Source organism: Erinaceus europaeus, chromosome 2 (assembly GCF_950295315.1).
Source record: "Erinaceus europaeus chromosome 2, mEriEur2.1, whole genome shotgun sequence".
NCBI lineage: Eukaryota > Metazoa > Chordata > Mammalia > Eulipotyphla > Erinaceidae > Erinaceus > Erinaceus europaeus.
Window position 1 is genome coordinate 128,850,963 of NC_080163.1, and position 22,357 is coordinate 128,873,319.

At 38.8% G+C, this 22,357-nt stretch overlaps 1 protein-coding gene across 6 annotated transcripts in view; it reads right to left on the reverse strand.

Moving 5' to 3' along the window:
• WWOX (WW domain containing oxidoreductase) overlaps positions 1 to 22,357 on the reverse strand; it is a 1,192,279-nt gene that overhangs the window by 1,104,432 nt on the left and 65,490 nt on the right. For all 6 annotated transcript variants that reach the window (XM_060185124.1, XM_060185125.1, XM_060185126.1 and 3 more), the window contains one exon: positions 19,985 to 20,091. In XM_060185124.1, coding sequence (XP_060041107.1) covers positions 19,985 to 20,091 — 107 coding nt within the window. The remainder of the gene's footprint in view (positions 1 to 19,984; positions 20,092 to 22,357) is intronic.

The following is a 22,357-nucleotide window of genomic DNA, read 5'->3' on the forward strand; positions in this document are numbered from 1 at the left end:
TCTTTGTACTGAGAGGTCATGACAGAGTGAGTCACTGTGTCTATCCATTCAACTCACTATCTGGTTTCTCTCATAATTCCTTCTCCTCCTGAACCATCTTTTCTGCATTTACATTCTTTCTTTTTTAAATATTTTATTTATTTATTGTGTAGACACAAAGAGGAATTGAGAGAGATGGGGAAGAAAGAGAAGGAGAAAGACAGAAACACCGGAGCACTGCTTCACCACTTGTGAAACTTCCCACCCTGCTGGTAGATATTAAGAGCTTGAACCCCAGTCCTTGCACATGGTAACATGCACACTCACTGGGTACACCACCACCCAGTCCCCCTGGCATTTGCTCTCCACTGCTATGTAGCACAGTTCCCCAAAGTGAAGTGACTTAGAGCAATAAGCATTTTGTATCTCACCAAGTTTTCAGAGCTTGTGAATTTTGGGTGGACCTGACACAGATCTTGAATGAGGTTGCATCAATATGTCAGCCAGGACTGTGGTCATCAGCAGGATTGAAAGACTAGGGATTTCAAGAGGGCCCTCTCACCAGGCAATTGCGTGGAGGCCATTACTTTCTAGTTATATGGGGCCTCTTTAAGGGGATGTTTGGGCATCCTCACAGCTTCCCTGGAGCAAGTACAGCAAGGTGGCAAGCAAGAGGAAGCCCCATACTCCTCTCCCAGGAATCACATCCCATTACTCCTACCATTTGGTATGCCTCAGCAGTGAGTCACACTTCACTTTAGTAGAGGAGAATCAGATTCTACCTGCTAATAGGATTGAACTGGTAAATGTGTAGACAGATTTTAAAACCAGAACAGGTATATCTAAGACTTCCTTTCTGGGGGGGCTCTTCAAAATTCAGTCACATCTATCTCCTTCAGTTGACTAAGGAACAGGGACTAACTCCTAGGTGAGTTCTCTGGAACAAGAGCTGCCTCTGTCAATTTTCCTCATTTTCTTCTTCTGAAATGAATTTTTTTTTCTTTATTGGAGGATTAATGGTTCACAGTCGACAATAAAACACAGTAGTTTGTACATGTGTAACATTTCTCAGTTTTCCACATAATGCTCTAACCCCTGACCTAGGTTCTCCTCCGCCATCATGTTCCAGGACAAACACTACCCCCAGAATATTTTACTTTGGTGCAATACACCAACTCAGTTCTTTTTCTCATGACACTAACATCATCCTCTCAAAGAAGCCAGCAGGCCCAAATCAAGACATGGACATCAGGGACATAGACAGCCAGATCACTGCCTCCTAGGAATGGATGGAGACACTGTCCCTTATATCAGCTCATCTCAATATATATTTACTACTTGATGTACATTGATCCTATATATACTTTTTTGAAGTTTAAGTGTAATTTAAAGTAATTTCTGCTTTATCAATTATCCACAAAACAATCCAGCACTAAATACATACACATTTGTCTTCAATTTTGAATGCACTGATTGAAAAGTGGTGGCCAGTATTGAGTCCCTTTCTTTTCTTACTTCAACTACTTGTTCCATTTGTACTTCTGCTTGTGAATCCACAGATATTAAAAACACCACAACTAGTACCCATGGTATCCATACTTAGCACATGAACCTGTGCAATCTCTGCATCCGCGCTGGTCTGACCTTTCTTTTCTTTTTTCCCCTTTATTAGGGGATTTTTACATCCTACAGTAAATACAATAGTTTGTACATACATAATATTTCTCAGTTTTTCACATAACAATATAACCCCAACTAGGTCCTTTGTCATCCTTTTCCAAGACCTGTCCTCTACCTACCCACCCACCCATTTCGAAGTCTTTTATTTTGGTGCAATACACTAACTCCAATCCCAGTTCTGCATAGTGTTTTCTCTTCTGATCTTGCTTTTCAACTTCTGCCTGTGAGTGAGATCATCCCACATTTATCCTTGTTTCTGACTTATTTCACTTAACATGATTCCATCAAGCTCCATCCAAGATGGGCTGAAAATGGTGAGGTCACCATTTTTAATAGCTGAGCAGTATTCCATTGTGTATATATACAACAACTTGCTCAGCCACTCATCTGTTGCTAGACACCTGGGTTGCTTCCAGGTTTTGGCTATTACAAATTGTGCTGCTAAGAACATAGGTATACACAGATCTTTTTGGATGGGTGTGTTGGGTTCCTTAGGATATATCCCCAGGAAAGGGACTGCAGGATCATAGGGAAGGTCCATTTCTAGCTTTCCAAGAGTTCTCCAGACTGCTCTCCACAAGGGTTGGGCCAATTTACATTCCCACCAGCAGTGCAGGAGGGTTCCTTTGACCCCACAACCTCCCCACATTTGTTGCTGCTACTTTTTCTGATGTACATTCTTACATGAGTGAAGTGGTATCTCATTGTTGTCTTTATTTGCATTTCTCTGATGATCAAAGACTTGGAGCATTTTTTTCGCATGTTTCTCGGCTTTTTGGATCTCTTCTGTGGTGAATATTCTGTCCATGTCCTCTCCCCATTTTTGGATAGGGTTATTTGTTTTCTTGTTGTTGAATTTGGCAAGCTCTTTATATATTTTGGTTATTAAACTCTTGTCTGATGTATGGCATGCAAAGATCTCCCATTCTGTGAGAGGTCTCTTTGGGTATTGGTTTCTTTTGCTGTGCAGAAGCTTTTTAATTTGATATAGTCCCATTGGTTTATTCTTGCCTTAGTCTTCTTTGTAATTGGATTTGTTTCATTGAAGTTGTCTTTAAATTTATGCAGAAAACAGTTCTGTCAATATTTTCCTCTAAGTATTTGATAGTCTCTAGATCATCTCAATATTAACTGGCATTTTATAGGACCAGGAAGATAGGTTTGGCTTCTATCTAGTGCCCTGATCATTAACAAAAACAATAACAGGGCTTAGGCAGTGGTACACTTGATAGAGATCACACATTACACCTTGATGGGAAAATACATACATACAAAACAGGGGCTAGGAAACAGTTCACTTGATACAGTACCATAACCCCAAGCAAAACTCTGGTGCTATGACATCCCTCTCCCTCTCCCTCTCCCTCTCCTTCTCTCTCTCCCTCTCTCTCCCTCCCTCTCTCTGGCTCTCTCTCTGTATATATATATACATATATATATACAGAGAGAGAGCATATTACATATGTCTGTATATATATATATATATATATATATATATATATATATACAGACATATGTAATAAGGTTGTGAGAAAAGTCACAACATATTTTTCTACGCTTTTTCTATGCAAACATTGCCATGAATATTCTGACAACCATATACATATACAATATGCCTGGAAGCAGAGAAATTGTACCTCTTGGACCAGTATAGGCCCCAGAACTATACACACACCCAAAAGTTAATTAGTTAATTAAAAATGGTAGAAGAGAACTGTGAAGACAGTGCAGAGGTAATGCATCAGGCATTTCATGCTTGAAACCCCATAAGTTCCAGAGCCAGTTTCCAGTACAATCACATGCCAGAGCGGTAGCTCAGTCTGAGTCTATCTATCTGTCTCTCACTTGCTCATAAAAATAAATAAATATTTTTTAAGAGGCAGATAAGGAAACTCTTTGTCTATTTAAGGGATCTGTGTTGAACAAGCTGTGTACTATTTCACATTGTCACATGAATGGGTTCAAGAGCCATCTTTAGTACCATGCATTAGGTAATAAACTGAGGTTCAAAGGGATGACAATATTTGCCCAGTGAGGACATATATTCAAGCCAGGATTTGATTCCAGATCTCTATAGCTACACAGTTGGGGCCACTCTCTGCTGCACTAAACTACTTCCTTATTTATAATAATTATTTAAAAATCCATTTAAAATACTGAAAATCAACCTTAACCTACTACTTCCCCACTGGAGATCAAGCCCTCATCTACAGCTGCAACCCTGCCCTTGCATAGGTGGTTTTATCAGCACAAAGACTGTGTCTCTGTTTAATCTAATACCTGCCACATTCCAGGCTTTCTGCAAATGCCCCATAATAAATATGAAAAACGGTCTAATGCATATTTTCCTTCTTCTTAAATAATGGACCTAAATGTCTAGTGGCCAGAAGCAGGTCTTTCAGCCATTAGCTGAACACCATCTGAAGATGAAATCCGTCTCTTCAAACTATGTCAAAAGTGCTTAATAAGAACTCAAGGGAGCTCATATTAATGAAAGGATGCATCTGCTTTGGGTTTCACATGATTGGGAGTGATGGTTGGGAGCTAGCCACCTATACTTGACTTTCACTCTGTAAAACTCCACAGTTAATCACAGCCCTCATTACACAAAGGTTACAGTGAATATAAAGTTTGAGTGATTCAGTCCAAGATTGTAAGCAGTGGTCAGGAAAAAGAAAGAAAGAGAGAGAAATAGAGAAAGAAAAAGAGGAAGGAAGGAAGGAAGGGAGGAAGGAAGGAAGGAAGGGAGGGAGGGAGGGAGGGAGGGAGGGAGGAAAGGAGGGAGGAAGGAAGGAAACAAGGAAGAAAAGAAGGAAGGGAGGGAGAGTGGGAGGAAGGAAAGAAGGAAGGAAGAAAAAGTGGAGGGAGCGGGAGGAAAAGAAAGAGAGAGAAACAAGGAGGCAAAGATCAAAGAGCAAGAAATAACACTCAAGCTGAAGCAATGCAAATTTTTAAGCAAGAAAAAAATGAAATAAAAAACTTACTAAAAGTGCCCAGTACAAGTTTTAGGCATTCTAGAGATAGAGAGAACAGAATATTTTAGCAAATAATTATGTCTATGAGGAGAATGAATAATTTACTATCTGATAAAGAATCTTTCCTGAGCATTTTGACAAGAAAGGTCAAATAGGCAACTTAAGTACAACAGTAAATATAATCTGCACATATCACTTGAAATGGAAGTCTGGGAAAGGAAGGGCTTCCTTTGGTGAGGTTCATCAACTGCACTGGATTATAAAAACAACAACCAGGTGGTTCTCGTTCCTGGAAAACCACAGGTTCCCTCATATGAATATAGAAATGTTCGAATGCATATACACAAGTATTAATGAATGCATTACTTGGCTCAGTACTTGAAGTGTAGAGGCCAGTCTTCTGACACTGTAAACATCAGGAATTTTGGACTAGCTAGCCAGATGATTTTAGGGTCAAGCACACATGCCTTCAAACTGCACCAGCCATCTCCTAGGCAGGTAAGCACAGGCAAACTTCTTCCCTCTTTTAGCCCCTAGTCTTTCATCTGCAAAATGGATTTAATGCATAAGAAATATTTAGTTGTTAAATGCTAAGAATAATGCTTAGTATAGAGGTAAATATGAATATTGAACCCCTCCTGGAAGTGAAATATGAAATACTTTGGAGACAAATAAAATATAGTTGGAAGACATCTAGAACTTTATTTTTACTTTCGTGGATATGTTTATGTGTGCTTATTGATTTTTTAATGTATTCTTTTTTAAAAATAATTTTTATTTATTTACTTATTCCCTTTTGTTGCCCTTGTTGTAAATATTGATGTTGTTGTTGGATAGGACACAAAAATGGAGAGAGGAAGGGAAGCCGGGGGGTGGGGAGGCAGGGGAGAAAGACACCTGCAGACATGCTTCACCACTTGTGAAGCGACTCCCTTGCAAGTGGGGAGCCAGGGGCTCGAACCAGGATTCTTAAGCTGGTCCTTGCACTTTGCGCCATCTGCGCTTAACCCACTGTGCTACCACCCGACTCCCAGTGTGCTTATTGATTTAAGCAAGTGGTTTATACAGTTCTTGCTGGTTCACAGACTTGTTTAGATCATACTTTTTAATTGAAAATCTAATATAGCAAATAATGACAATATTTAAAGCAAAGAAATGAAGAACAAGTCTAATCGCTGATCTAGGATGAACTTTTTCCAATAATCAATAATTATCAAGAATATATATAGTCTTTATATTTTTGTTTAGCTGCAGATGATTCAAAGCAACATGGAAGGCTCCTATAACTTCTGATGCCTTAAATCATGATCATATTTTCCAATCCAAGTTGCCAACTGACATAGGCATAAAGCTTGTAAACTACCCTGTCTCCATAGGGAATGCCTACTCTCTCTCTTACACACACACACACACACACACCACCACCACCACCACCACCACCACCACCACCACCTAAAACAAAACATCATATCCATAGTAAGTCCTTCAATATGTGAAGGCAAATTACAAGACTTAACCTTATATTATCACAGAAAAATTGGGGAGAATACCCACAAATATTAATGCTATCATGAAGATGCTGCACAAATCCTAAAAGTAGTTGGATTTCTCAAGCAGTTCTTAAAAGCACAAACATTTATTATCCAACACCCTAGCCCTTCACCCCTTAATGTCATGTCATGAAAAACAAGGGTTTTGGTATCTTTTAAAAGGACAGCAAAGCATTAGAACATGACCCTCAGACATTAGCTAATATCAAATAGTCCCCGTCTGAATATAATCTTAACCTCATTATTTCTGATACTTATCAATGAGACTGCAATATGGTATAATATTGTCATCTTTCCACATGCCTTCATTCCAGCTAGATAAATAGGCCCAGTATCAGCTCTAATGAAAATCAAAATAATTACAACACTCTGGTCTCTCCAGCATTGAACTTTCTGCTCCCTCCCTTAACGCATGCACATTCCATTACCTCTGACTAATAAATCTTTTCTTTTCACCCCTCATCTTCCTGCTTTCTCAATAACCATTCTGATATAAACCGTTGCTTGCTGTTTCCGATGACTGATCCCTTAATCATCTTTCCTAAATATATGCGATGTGTATTTCCTTGTAAATACAAAAGAAAAAGCAATCACATAAATAATTAAGATGGCTTTTCAAATGACAGTTGAGTTCTAATATGAACTAACTGGAAAGTAATAATCAACAAACTAAATACACATCTATTAAAATGTAGGAGTCCAGACACATGAAGACAGAACAAGAATTCACTGAAACTTCATTTGAAGCATCTCCCTTATGTTCTTTCAGTCACTTGGAGAGATGAAGGAAAGTAAGTTTTGCTTTGTACTTTCATAACAAATATTTATTATTGTTGTTGATACTAATAGCAAGTATTTAGCAGCAAATATATATCCACCTGACCTTTAATCTACGCCCATGTATGTGTTAAATACTTGAAACATACAGGCAATGCATATATTATTTATAGCCATCTATATCTCCTGGAATAGAGAGATACTAGAATTTTACAGATAGTGAAACTAAGGTTTAGAGAAACTATGAAACTCACCCAAGATCATAAATTCCTTCTAATCTTTTACCATTAGAAGACAGCATGTTTATGTTTTAGAGCAGTGTTATCCACTGGAGATTATCCCCATCACCACTCCACCACCAAAGGGACAACCATCCAGGAAGAATCCTGAAGACCACTCACTATACCATCTCTGGATCTCTTGGAAATCTTAAATACCCATGGAAAAACAAGAACAGCTAAGTCAAACCTATACTGTATTTTCCTGGCCCATGATGTGCCATCCTACAATCTCTAGTAAAACTTGCAGTCTAGACCAAATGAAAAAACAAGTTAGGAAAGCTTGGACTTGAAGTCTTTCCTGAGGACCGACGAGATCTTCCCACCAAGAGGTGGGACCACTCTTCCCTTTGTGAGAGGTGACTGGGTCAAAATAATTCTGGGTAATCAGAGTGGGTAAATACTCCAGGTAGGGCCTTCCACCTCATTTTGTATATCAGCCCACTTCTACTCAATTAAATGGTTATCTCAATCCCCAGTGGATGTTTGTGTTGTAGAACATCTAGTGGGGCCTGTGTTTCACCAATGGGTGCTCCTAGCCCATATATATATGAGCTCTCTTATACTTCCTGTTTAATTCTTCATATGATAAACAGATCTAGTAAGGTCTGGCCCAGTTAAGGAAGGCTGACAAGTCAAAACAATCCCTTCCCTTCTTTTGACCTCCACTCCTTCCTTCTGCTACTGTACAATTGATAGGTAAGTGGGTGAGCTCAGGCTCATCTGCTCCAGCTTTGTGCAATCCTCTTCCTTCCCAGGAATAGAAGCTTTAGATTGTTTCTAAGATTTTATGCATTCATAATACCATTGGGCTGCTTAACAAGACCCATTTTTCACTGTATAATTTCTGAAAGACGGAAAGGCAAAGGATCAGGGGGACAAGTGGAAGAAAAACACCAAAGCACCACTCAACCATCTCTGGAGTTCCACCCACCCACCCCATGGTACACCCATATGATGCTATAGATGAAATCCAGAGCCTCAGTTTTGAGGCTTACTCACTGTGACATATTTTTGAAACCTAAATAGTTACTGTTCCTTACTAACAGTGGCCTTTGAAGGTCCTGATATCTCAGGAATAAGAATGGGACATGCCATATCTTCATAAACAGAGCAACAAAACTACTCTGATAAGTGGATGTTCAGTACAAGATGGAATTAACAGTGGCCCTGCAGGGATTCACACATAGCTTCCTGTGTCTCAGACTTAAATAATTCCAACATAAAGATAGCATTGCTAAATTAAAGAATTACATCCCCCTCAAAACACAATGATAAACCTCCTAATCTAGTCACCCATTAGGGCTCCTTGGAACGTCCAGGGGGAAAACAAAGCATTTTGGTTCTGTTTATAAGTTTTTTTAGAGGTGAAAGGCATGTGTTTGATCCATTTCAGGAAATAAGGCAGACCACAGCCTCATATAATGACTACTTAACAACACAGGCAAAATCCCTTTCTAGAGAAGCTTTATTTAAATGTGATTGGGGGCTGACAAGCCTCCCCTAGCTCCTGCTTTTTAAAATTATGCTAAATAGATTACCCTTTTAAGAGGGTGGTTTACTTTTGCATAGTCATGTTATCCAATTTTAATTGTTTTCAATTATTTTATTTCTAACTTTGGAGCATCCCAAACATCTCAGCAGGAGGGCATTTCCCCATGAAATAATTAGTAGTGGTGGTAATTACATATATGCTGTTAATATAAGTCCATATGGAATGTGTTTTCATTTAAGTTCTATTTTACTAAATAGCCAGATCTCTTCAAAAGTGGCTTGAGAATTCTGTAAAGGATATACTGAATGGAAAGGAATTGTTAGGACAAAAGAAGGAGATCAGAATGACTTCCTCTGAGAAGCAGGATTAACCCTGAAATTAACTAAGTGGCATAAATACACATTGAAAGCAAAATCTGAAAGGTAAATAGGATGCAGGAAGCTGCAAGGCTTAGACAGACTAAGAGTTTGGAAGCTGAAAAGTCTTCCCCAGAGTCTGACAGTGCCCATCAGCTGTGTGACTCCAGGCAAAACCCTTCACCTTCTGAGCCCACCTCAGGTTCCACTGTAAAACAGAGGAAAACTTTTGCATCTCCTATATAGATAGGGAGGGATATAAAGTGTCTTGCCCAGGACACAACACTTGATAAGGACTCAGTAAGTGGTGGTTGTTAGCTGTCCAATGGTGGGAGTGAGAATAACATTCTGCTCACTTGAAGGCTGAAAAGAATGTTCTGGAATGTGCAGAAATGGCCGGAAGAGAACAAGTTGGAGAGAGACATATGAACTCCACCCCCAGAATCAGAGCTGAGAAAACCCATGGAGCCTTGGCACCTGGAAGCAAACCCTCAGGCAAATGGCCCAAAGACTTGTGAATGAGCTTTTGCTGCAACAAAAAATTTTGGATCTTTTTTTTTTTTTCTTTTTAAGAATCTCCTATGAAGCACCAATATGTTGCAATACCTTCCAGGCTCTGATAAGGATATCATTCATCCCAGAAAAAGTATGAACACACACAAGCTGGCAAGCAGCTCAAAAAGCCGGTCTATCAAATTGACCTTGAGAAACACAAGAAGGTGGTATTTAATAATGTGCCAGATAAACTCCCTGTGCAGAGATGAAGTAAGGAAGGGGCTGAAGGAAACCAGACCTGCAAATGTGAAGGGTGGAGGAGGGGGAAAGGAGCAGTTTAGAGCTCAGAGTGATTCACCAAGGCAGGTCCTCCCACACTCTGTGCTACATTGATAGCACAAAGGCATGACATAGTGGTGACGACTTTGATGAAGTTCTCTAGTCATAACTGGGGGTAGTGAGGAATATGATACAATGGGTTTCACAAATAACAAAGGAACAGATAAGGATCAGTGAAATAGTTCACCTAGATAGTGTGTATATTTTGCCATACCCACAATTCTGGTTAATGTCCAGCTGCCCCCCTTCCAATTTAGAGGGAAGCTTCAGTGCTGTGGTATCTATGTATCTAAGTATCTATCTAAAAAAATAAATAAATAAATAAAAAGTTGACCTGGAGCAGTGATGAACCCAGTGACAACAACAAAAGGGATAGGGGAGGGAGGGAGAGGGAGGAGAAGAGGACAAAAGAAAAGGAGATGATAAAAAACAGTTTCTTCAGTTTGCAACTGATTGATAGAAAAGCTGTTTTATATATCTAAAACTCTCTGTGAATATTAGTTTCCTCTACTTTCCTACTTCTTTTTCTCATGTCCTGATAGTGAATAATTTTATATAATTATCAGGGAATACTGATCAACCTCAAGTTACCTTACGACAGAATAAAACTGTACAATGATAAATTCTGTCATCGAAAACTTATTCTCGAGAAACCAACTGTGGCTTAACATAAAGAAAGGCTAGGAAGCCAGGCAGTAGCACACCAGGTTAAGCACACATAGTATGAAGCGCAACGAACAGCGCAAAGATTCAAGTTCGAACCCCAGCTCCCTACCTGCAGGGGGTCGCCTCACAAGTGGTGAGGCAGGTCTGCAGGTGTTTATCTTTTTCTCAGCCTCTCTGTCTTCCCTCCTCTCTCAACTTCTCTCTGTCCTATCAAAAAAAAAAAAATAGCCACAGGAGCAGTGGATTCATAGTGCAGGCACTGAGCCCTCAGAGATGACCCTGTAGGCAAAGAAGAAGAAGAAGAAGGAGAAATAGAAAGAGGAGAAGAAGGAGAAGGAAAAAAAGAGAAAAGAGGAGGAAGAAGAGGAGGAAAGGGTAGAGCTCCAATGGCACAATCAGTTAGCATGCAGTACTTATACAACATAAAGAAAGCTGACTAGTGCATCTCTGAGAGCATTCTGCTCACTATTCTTTTGATAGATATGAGGAAGCTGTGGCACTGATATTCTGAAATTTGTCAAGGTTCCATGGTTAATAAGGGCAGAATCAGGAGTTTCTACCTCTGTGCTACTAACAAAGGGACAAAAAAAGTTGAATCTGTTATCATATGTAAGGAGAAAGGGGGAAAAATATAAATGCATAAATATGCTCTACTCTTCCAAAATTGACTTTAAAACTAAATATTATTAGACTTCCGGACGTGGGGATACAGAGCAACAGCAGCTGTGTTTCTCTCCTCTCTTCTACTGGCTCAACTAGGAATATCAAAGGATACCACCTGGGACCACAACGAGGCAGGACTAGAACGACTTCAGGAACCTACCAAACCACTAGAGTAAATGATTAAGCTAAGAAGTTTACTTATAGTTATTATTATTATTATTATTATTATCTTTATTTTATTTATTGGATAGAGACAGTCAGAAATTGAGAGGGGAAGGGTGATAAAGAGGAAGAGACAGAGAGACACCTGCAACACCGCTTCACCACTTGCAAAGCATTCCTCCTGCAGGTGGGGCCTGGGGGCTCGAACCAGGGTCCTTGTGCACTGTAGCATGCACTCAACCAGGTGCGCCACCACCCGGACCAAGTTTACTTATAGTTTAAAAGCCCTCAGGCTCCCATAGCCTACAGGGAAGAAAAAGAATAAAAGAGGCTTTTAACAGCCTCTATGCTCCAACTCAGGAATTGAAATAAAATTGAAACTACTGTTAATTTCCACAACTGTGTACTCTTTAAGTACCTTACTTAGTCACAAGTCAATCCAGGCAAGAGTGATCAGTAATTTGAAAAGTACTGCGAGATGGACCTTATAACATACTACATAAAAAGTTAAACCAATAAAAAGAAATATTGGAGAAATGAACCAGGACAAAAGTCCAGTTAAAAGGCCCCCAAAGGTTGAACTACAAAATAATGAGGTCAACATCCAAATGCTAGATAAGGAAATAATCACAGGAGTGAGTAAAGAGTTTGAAAGAATTGTCATCAGAAAAACAGAAACAACAAATGAGGCACTAGAAGAAAACACTAATTATCTCAAGGTTATTAGAGAGCTGAAAGCTGAAACAGATGAGCTAAGAACACAACTAGATGAATAAGCTAAAACAGTATCAGAACAGGGTAAAAAATAGATGAACTCCTGAAAAGAGTAGAGGAGAGAGAGAATAAAATAAATGAGGCTGAAGACAGAATTAAATCAAGGATGATTAGAGACAACTAAAACAGAAGTAAGAGATCTCAAAAAGAGATTAAGAGATTCTGAAAACAACAACAGAGACCTATGGGATGACTTCCAAAGAAATAATACATGCATTATTGGTTTACCAGAGGAAGAAAGAGAGGTAGGGGGAGAAAGCATCCTTCAGGACAAAATAGCTGAGAACTTCTCTAGTCTAGACAACATCAAAGACATAAAGGTTCAAGAAGCCCAGAGCGTCACAAATAGAATTAACCCAGAATTGAAGACACCAAGACACATCATATTTAGAATGGAAAAGAATAAGGATAAAGAAAGGATCCTAAAGGCTGAAAGAGAAAAACAAATAGTCACCTACAGAGGAAAACCCATAAGAGTAGCAGCTGGCTGCTCCACACAAACACTACAGGCCAGAAGAGAATGGTATCTATCAAGGGCTCAATGAGAAAGGATTTTAGCCAAAAAAAATGTATCCTCCTAGACTGTCATTCAGACAAGATGGAGTCATAAAAATTTTCTCAGAAAAGCAACAGTTGAAAGAATCAACTATCACCAAGCCTGCCCTGAAAGAAATTCTTAAAGGTCTCCTATAAACAGTAAGACCACCATAAACATGCCATATATCAGAACACTCTAAAAACTACAAGAATGGCATTAAAATATCTTCAATCTATGATATCAATAAATGGCAATGATGTGAATTCACCTATTAAAAGGCACAGAGTAGGGAGATGGATCAGAAAACAACATGCTGTCTACAGGAAACCCACCTAATTCAACAAGACAAACACAGACTCAAAGTGAAAAGATGGAAAACTATCATACAAGCCAATAGACCACACAAAAAGGGCAGGAACAGCTATTTTCATATCTGACACAATAGACTTTAAAATAAATAAAAATTTAAAAGATAGGGCTGGACATTACTTAATGCTCAGAGGATCAGTCAACTAAGGGGACTTAACAATTATTAACATCTATGCACCCAATGAGAAGCCATCTAAATACATCAAACATCTACTGAAAGAGCTACAGAAATATATTAACAGCAACACAGTCATAGTAGGGGACTTCAACATCCTACTCTCTCAACTTGACAGGTCATCCAGGCAGAAAATCAATAAAGACATGAGGGAGATAAATGAGGAGATAGATAAACTAGAACTAGTGGACATTTTCAGAATCATCCACCCCAAGAAATGGAATACACATTCTATTCAAGTCCACATGGGTCATTCTCAAGGACAGATCATATGTTAGGCCACAAAGACAGCATCAGCAAATTCAAGAGCATTGAAATCATTCCAAGCATCTTCTCAGAACACAGTGGAATTAAACTAACACCTAACAATCAACAAAAGATTAGTAATAGTCCCAAAATGTGGAAGCTCAACAGTACACTTCTTAACAACTACTGAGTCAAAGAGGAAATCAAGGAATAAATCAAAATGTTTCGAGAGTTCAATGACATTGAAGACACGGGCTATCAAAATATTTGGGACACAGCTAAGGCAGTACTAAGAAGGAAGTTCATAGCCATACAAGCACACATTAGGAAACAAGAAAAAGCACAAATAAACAACCTGATTACACATCTTAAAGACCTAGAAGAACAACAACAAAGGAACCCTAAAGCAACCAGAAGGACAGAAATCACTAAAGTTAGGGCAGAAATCAATAACACTGAAGATAAGAAAACCATACAAAAGATCAACAAAAGTAAATGTTAGTTCTTCAAAAGAGTGAACAAAATCGACAAACCTTTAGCCAGACTCACAAAACCAAGACCCGAATAAATCGAATCATAAATGAAAGAGGAGATATCAAAAAACACCACAGATATTCAACATATCACATGAGGCCTCTATGAACAACTATATTCCACCAAGCTAGAGAACCTGGAAGAAATGGACGATTTCCTATGAACTTCCAAAATTAAATAAAGAGGAACTCGATTATATGAACGGGCCCATCACAGCTAATAAAATTTGAAGAGTTATCAAAAACCTTCCCAAGAATAAAAGTCCTGGACCAGATGGTTTTACAAATGAATTCTATAAAACCTTCAAAGAAGAACTACTACCTCTACTTTTTTAAATATTACCTTTATTTATTTATTGGATAGACAGCCAGAAATTTATTTATTGGATAGACAGCCAGAAATTGAGAGGGGAGGGGACGATACAGAGGGAGAGAGACAGACACCTGTAGCCCTGCTTCACCACTCATGAAGGTGGGGACCAGGGGATTGAACCTGGATCCTTTCGCACTGTAACATGTGTGCTCAACCAGGTGTGCTACCACCTAGTCCCAATACCTCTACTTTTAAAAGTCTTCCAGAAGATTGAAGACACTGGAATACTTCTTTCCAGCTTCTATGAAGCCAACATCACTCTGATACCAAAAGCAGACAGGGACACAACCAAAAAAGAAAACTACAGACCAGTATCTCTGATGAACATAGATGTGAAAATATTGAACAAAATTCTAGCCAACCAGATACAGCAGTACATTAAAAAGATTGTTCATCCTGATCAAGTGGAGTTTATCCCAGGGATTAAAGTTTGATTTAATGTATGTAAATCAATCAACGTGATCCACCACATCAATATAATCAGACCAAAAACCACATGGTCATGTCAATAGATGCAGAGAAAGCCTTTGACAAAATGCAAATTCTCTTTATCATCAAAACAAAATGAAAATTAGTTGAAACAAAACAAAAATGAGTTGAAACATACATAAGAATGAAACTGAACCACTATATTTCACCAAACACAAAAGTAAATTCCAAGTGGATCAAGGACTTAGATGTTAGAACAGAAATTATCAGATACTTAGAGGAAAATATTGGCAGAACTCTTTTCCACATAAATTTTAAAGACATCTTCAATGAAACAAATACAATTACATGTTGTAACCCCAAAAGGAGTTTGGGACTATTAGCATACAAATGACATCAGCCTGAGACTGGACACACAGAGAAGGGAAAGTATAAAGTACTGGATATGGAGCATGTCGCTCTCTTTGGCTGCTGCTTCTTCTTCTGGTCAGAAGCATCTCGATGGACATGTGCCATGTATCCACCATGGCTATTTCACCAGGGAACTGAACACATGTGACTCTGCTAGCTGGTAAACTGTTAGACCCCTCTATAGCCATGAGCAACCTTTACCAGAGCTGATAATTCTTTATCTTATGGGACTAAACTTTTGATAACTATACTCAGACTTCATGGACCTAGTGTACTCTTAAGTCTTGATAATAAGTGCTTATTTTGCCTTTTACCTGTTTCACCCTAATAAACCTGGTATTGTTTAAACCAGTTCCCAGCTCCTCACTGTGAATCCCTTTATGCGCAGCAGCCCCCAATCAACCCCTTTTTAAATAAAATTACAACAATTACAAAAAAGAGTAAGGCAAAAGTATAAACCTATGGGTCTACACCAAATTAAAAAGCTTCTACACAGCAAAAGAAACCAATACCCAAACTAACAGACCCCTCACAGAATGGGAGAAGATCTTTACATGCCATACATCAGATAAGAGTTTAATAACCAAAATATATAAAGAGCTTGCCAAATTCAACAACAAGAAAACAAATAACCCCATATAAAAATGGATGGACATGGACAGAATATTCACCACAGAAGAGATCCAAAAGGCCGAGAAACACATGAAAAAATGCTCCAAGTCTTTGATTGTCAGAGAAAGGCAAACAAAGACAACAATAAGATACACTTCACTCATGTGAGAACATTATACATCAGAAAAGGTAGCAGCAACAAATGCAGGAGAGGTTGTGGGCTCAAAGGAACCCTCCTGCACTGCTGGTGGGAATGTAAATTGGTCCAACCCCTGTGGAGAGCAGTCTGGAGAACTCTCAGAAGGCTAGAAATGAACCTACTCTATGATCCTGCAATTCCTTTCCTGGGGATATATCCTAAGGAACCCAACACACCCATCCAAAAAGATCTGTGCATACCTATGTTCTTAGCAGCATAATTTGTAATAGCCAAAACCTGGAAGCAACCCAGGTGTCCAACAACAGATGAGTGGCTGAGCAAGTTGTGGTATATATACACAATGGAATACTACTCAGCTGTAAAAAAATGGTGACTTCACCATTTTCAGCCGATCTTGGATGGACCTTGAAAAAATAATGTTGAGTGAAATAATTCAGAAACAGAAGGATGAATATGGGATGATCTCACTCTCAGGCAGAAGTTGGAGCATTTTGTTACACAACTATTCTACATGATCACATTGTCTTTTGGAACCACTGTCATTGTTAACTGAATCACTGTAAAGTTTGAAACACAACTGTGTAGTTGATGAATGCTCATTATTGTAGCGGTTTAAACCCAATTTTGAATGAAGATGCAAGAGAAACTAGAGTTATGAAGTGAACTTGTAACAGCAAGGTAATACAAAGAAAAGGAAGGCAGGCTTAAACAATTACAGCATTATTATACAGTATATGGGCACATGCTGGAATATTATACAGCAGTTAAAAACAAGGAGGATGATGGCCTGAGAGGTGATACAGTAGATAAAGAGTTGGACTTGAAAGTATGAGGTCTAGAAATAACTGGTGTCATATTTGGCAGAATAATGCTCTGGTTCCTACTCCCATATGCAAGCACACTGTCTCTTCCCACCCCAGAAAAACATACATACATACATATATCTTTTGTTTATATTTATTTATTTATTTATTATTGGATAGAGGCAGAGAGAAATTAAGAAGGCGGGGGATAGGCAGGGAGAGAGACAGAGAGACACTGCAGCACTGTGTCGACATTTGTGAAGCTTTCCCCCTGCAGGTGGGTAGTGGGGACTTGAACCTGGGTCCTTGTGCACTGTACTATGAACACTTAACCAGGTGAGCCACCTCCTGGCCCCAATAAATGCATCTTTTTAAAAAGAAAAGCAATGACGTAGATATATACACACTGATAAGAAAATATCTCCTGCAGAACTAAGTTTAAAAAATTATAGCAGGAGCCAGGAGATGGCACACCCAGCTGAGCAGACATGCTACAATGTATGAGGAACCAGGTTCAAGTCCCAGTCCCCACCTACAGGGGGAAAGCTTCACAAGCAGTGAAGCACTGTTGCAGGTCTGGTCTCTCCTCTCTAACTTCTCACTCCCCGGCCAATTCCTCTCCACCAATTAAGAGGGTTTTTTTTTTTTTAATTATAGCACAAAACAGTATGTGCATATGTTTGTTAGTATATGCAACCATTTTTTAAATATTTATTTAGTTAGTTGCCCCTGTTTTTTATTGTAGTTATTGTTGTTGTTATTGTTATTGATGTCATAGTTGTTGGATAGGACAGAGAGAAATGGAGAGAGGAGGGGAAGACAGAGAGTGGGAAAGAAAGTCACCTGAAGACCTGCTTCACTGCTTGTGAAGTGACTCCACTGCAGGTGGGGAGCTGCGGGCTCGAACTGGGATGCTTACACCAATCCTTGCACTTTGCTCCATCTACACTTAACCCGCTGCACTACCACCTGACTCACATGCAACCATTTTTTATGAAAGAAAATATAAGAAACAGCTAATAATATTTACTTTTCAAAAGAAAGACTTTCCAACCAAGAGAGGGACTGTGACTTTTCATTTTATATTTCCAGTCTGTATGAAGATTTAAACCATGTATATATGTACATACATAACCATTTGTTTTCCTTATACACCTTTAAAATGTATTACCATACCACCTAGTAGAAGTTATCACACTTTAAACTTCAAAGTTAGAAAGATGCTAACAAAATCTGAGGAAAACTTGGTCCTGTTTTATATAATTCAACACAAAATAATGACTTCAGTTAGCTCAAGACAAAGATGTTTGAAATGTACCAAATTTGAAATATTTCATTTGAAATATACTGAAAAAGCAGAAATAGGTCTTCCTTTCCTTGACTTTCATAACTTTTTAGTCTAGAACATCCTTCTCTTAAACAAACCATGGTCTAATGCTTCAAATGGAAATAAATCTTCCATGATGTTCAGAAAATGAAGACAGCCATTGCAAGAGCTACTAAAGAATCCCCTTCACACTCCCTCAGCCTCCCCTGTTCACAAGACCAAGGCACAGATCTTTACCTCTGCCAGATGGGTCCTTCTCCCACCCTCCCTGAATCTTTCTTGAGATTTCAACACAAGAACTCTTGATTCTCTCTCAGGGGCTTTTAATGTCTCTCTCCTCCCTGGCATTAGTTATCATTTTGTAGCATAACATTACTATTATTTCAAGTTCACAGTGATGTCCATGTGTCTTTGTTTAAATCTGTCTTGGAAGACATGTTTAACTTTAACTGCAGGCCCCAGCACCTACTATAGTAGCATGCATCATCACTACATAAACGAATGTCAAGTACAGGAGGATAAATGAGGTCCATGTTTTAAGCTGAACTTCTCACATTACTATTAAGATAATCACATTACTATTAAGATAACTAGCCAGTGTCACTTTCTGGCTCAAATGCCCTAACTCCTCCCTTGCTGCTGAGGCTAAAACCATTTGTACTACCGTAGAAGGATCTCTGTGACCACTTTCCCTTCCATTCAGGTCTGGCTACACCAGTTTTCCCACTGATGGCTCAACTCTCCAAGTATTGCTACTCTGTGCCTTTGCACAGGCAGTGCTCAGTACTTTAAAAGCATTGCACCAGCCAGGGAGACAGTGTAATGGTTATGTAAAAGATTTTTCATGACTGAGGCTCTCTCAGAGGTCCCAGGTTCAATTCCTGCTGCTATAATAAGCCAGAGTGGAGCTATCCTCTGTTTAAAAAATAAAAATAAAAAAGCACTTCCCGAGTTGCTTCACAAGTGGTGAAGCAGGTCTGCAGGTGTATGTCATTCTCTCTCCCTCTCCATCTCCCCCTCCTCTCTCAATTTCTTCCTGTCTTATCCAATAATGAAAATTAAAAAATAAAAAGAAAAAAAATAAAAGCATTCCTCTTGACATTCACCCAACTCACTATTTGACCACTGAGCCAATGTTACAGTTTTAGAGTGGGTTAATGCTGACCACTGATTCTAAAACAGTTTGCACCATCATAACTCATTTCTAGCTCCGCTTTATCATGCTACATTATAGTTATAACAACTTAACATCATGCTAAATCTTAAACTCAATTATTTCTTTGTGTTTATTGCTCCCACTTGGAGGACAAGCTCATGAAGGCAGAGATTTTGTTCTGTTTGATATTATACTACTGGTCCCAAGTATACTGTAAGTGCTCAATAAGTGTTAATTCACAGACATATCTCATATCAACAGCAATGTTCACAAAGAGACAAGCGAAAACAAAAAAATCAAAAACAGTATTAGAGCCTTGTCTTTTCTAATCTGAAAAACCATAAGCATAGCAAGTTCTTGGTTGTCTTCATGGGCGCTACCATTTTTTATTTTTCTTAGTAAATGAGCTAAATGACTAAGTGTTCTCAAACCTCTGACAAGGAAGGAAGACGAATCTCATTGTGAATTATAAACAAATGTGTGGATAATAACAGCCTTGTTTGCCCTCTCATTCATAAAGTAAACAAAGTGAATATGACATTAAAAATAAAGAAAACATCATTCCAAGAGTAATAAACTTTATGTACTGTACTAAAATCTCCATGTGTTTATCCCAGAGTGTATATTTGACAATTAAAAGGAAATAGTCAAGTGCTGGCTTACCCATTCTTCTAGAATGCGCAACACAGCTTCATTGGCTCTTGCCATGTTCCTACAGGCCAGGATCACATGTGCACCATGGAGGGCAAAAGACTTGGCAGTTTCAAACCCTATAATTAAAAAAAAAAAAAAAAAAAACCTTGACATTAGAAAGCATCATTTAGCAGCTGTGCAGTGGCTCAACAGTGGAATACAGGTTGGATTTTTGTATACATGAGGCCCCAGGTTCCATGTCAGGCACTGCGTATGCTGGAGTGGTGCTCTGCTCAGTCTACCTCTCCCTCTCTCTCATAAAGTAAATGTATAAATAAATAAATGGAAAATGCAAAACACTGAGTCACTGCTCTAACTAAGCCCTGCACAGATTATTCCAATGATTCCCAACCAGAAGCGGTATTGTTCTCTAGATGTCATTACAATGTCTGTATACACTTTCTGTGGGCAAAATTAGAGGTCAAAACTACTGGTATGTCATGGATAAAAGGCAGGTATATTATAAAATATTGTACAGTGTGTGGAATAGTTCCCCAACAAAGGATCAGAGAGCCCAAAATGACAAGCATTGAGGTTAAAAAAATATATGCCTAGGAACATGATTCAAAAGGTGAAGATGGAGCTACAGAAGAGTACATTACAGAGAGTCGTTTAACCATTGCTTAGTAACTCCAGATTCTATGGTAAATACAAAACATAAGAATGTACTGGGTTGGAAAAATAATGATGTGTTTTTCTATGCAAAAATACATCATGATTTTCACAACAACAGAAAAACTGGTCATTGTCTTCAAAGAGTTTAGAGTCGAACGATGATAAACAGACTCAAAAAGTGAAGCAAGCAGCATTTGTTGGGTTTTCCACAAAGTATTCTGCACTGTATAAATACCTGCAGCTCTCTTGTATCCGGTAATAGCAGCCTGAGTTTCTTGGATCTACTTCCTATTTAGAACATTTAGAAAAGACTGGAAAAATTCTCCCCACAAAAATATTCATGGTCACATAAGCATATGCTTGCATATATGCAAATATATACTTGCACAAGCACAGGTACACACACACACACTACATACACATCACTTTGAAGGCATCAGAGAGAAAGTGAAAACTCAGGGTGCCAAAATATAGAAAACTTGCAATTGAGCAAAGAGTGCTTCTGTAATCAATTAAAATGTCCTTCAACCTACAGAGATGCAGAGGTTACACAGGCTCCTCCGGCAAATATGGGTCCCAGATCAAATCAATGGGATTTACAGTTAGCAATATTTATATACTATTCCCACATTTGGGAACTACTCTCTTCCTTGATCCAGCTTATTAGTCCTATTCCCAACCATCTTCCCAGATAATACCTTTGGTCCACCTGCATGTTAACTGTTGGGCTCAGGCAAAAATTAGTAAAGTCATGAGCCCCTTGCAATATACCTACTAGCTTTTTCAAAAAAGGATACCCCCAAATCGCATCTGCTATATTCTTGCCTTTAGGTTCCTGATTATTCAACAATTTGTGCTGCTTTATATCTTAATGCTTTTCAGCCACCAAGTTGCAGATGATACCATGATGCCAACCCGACTTCCTTGGGCAGATGACCTCACTAATGTACCCTGGAACCCCACCTCTCCAGAGCCCTACCCCACTAGGGAAAGAGAGAGACAGGCTACGAGTATGGATCGACCTGCCAACACCCATGTTCAGTGGAGAAGCAATTACAGAAGCCAGACCTTCCACCCTGTGCATCCTATAATGATCCTGGGTCCATACTCCCAGAGGGATAAAGAACAGGAAAGCTTCCAATGGAGGGGATGGGATATGGAACTCTGGTGGTGGGATTGTGTGGAATTATACCCCTCTTATTGTATGGTCTTGTCAATATTTGCATTTTACAAATAATATTTTTAAGTTGGAAATTTAAAAAAGTCCTTCAAAATAAGGGGAAACGAAACTTTTAAACAAACAAAATCTGCGAGGTAATATCACCCACCAGCAGATGTATACTAGAGGGAACACTAAAGGATGCTCCTCAGGGAAAAGGAAAATGGCCTCTGATGGATATCTGGAGGTGCAGAAAGAAAGCAAACAGGAAGAAGATCTACACAGTAGTTATTTGTGAATTTCAGAACACAGGGTTAGAATTAGTAACACATAACCTAGAAGGTGAGTAAATGGGACAAAAATGTTCTAAGCCCCTTGCATTACCCAGGATATGATTAAAAAAAAAAAAACTTAATGTCTATCAGATCATAGTAAGTCTTGGGTGAAGGTAACTGATACAATTATCAGTAAGATAATCACAAAATAATAGTTTTAACAACTTTGTTGTGAAGGGAAGCAGAATTATAAAAAGGACAGGAAAAAGAATATAAAACTAGTTAGATAATGGA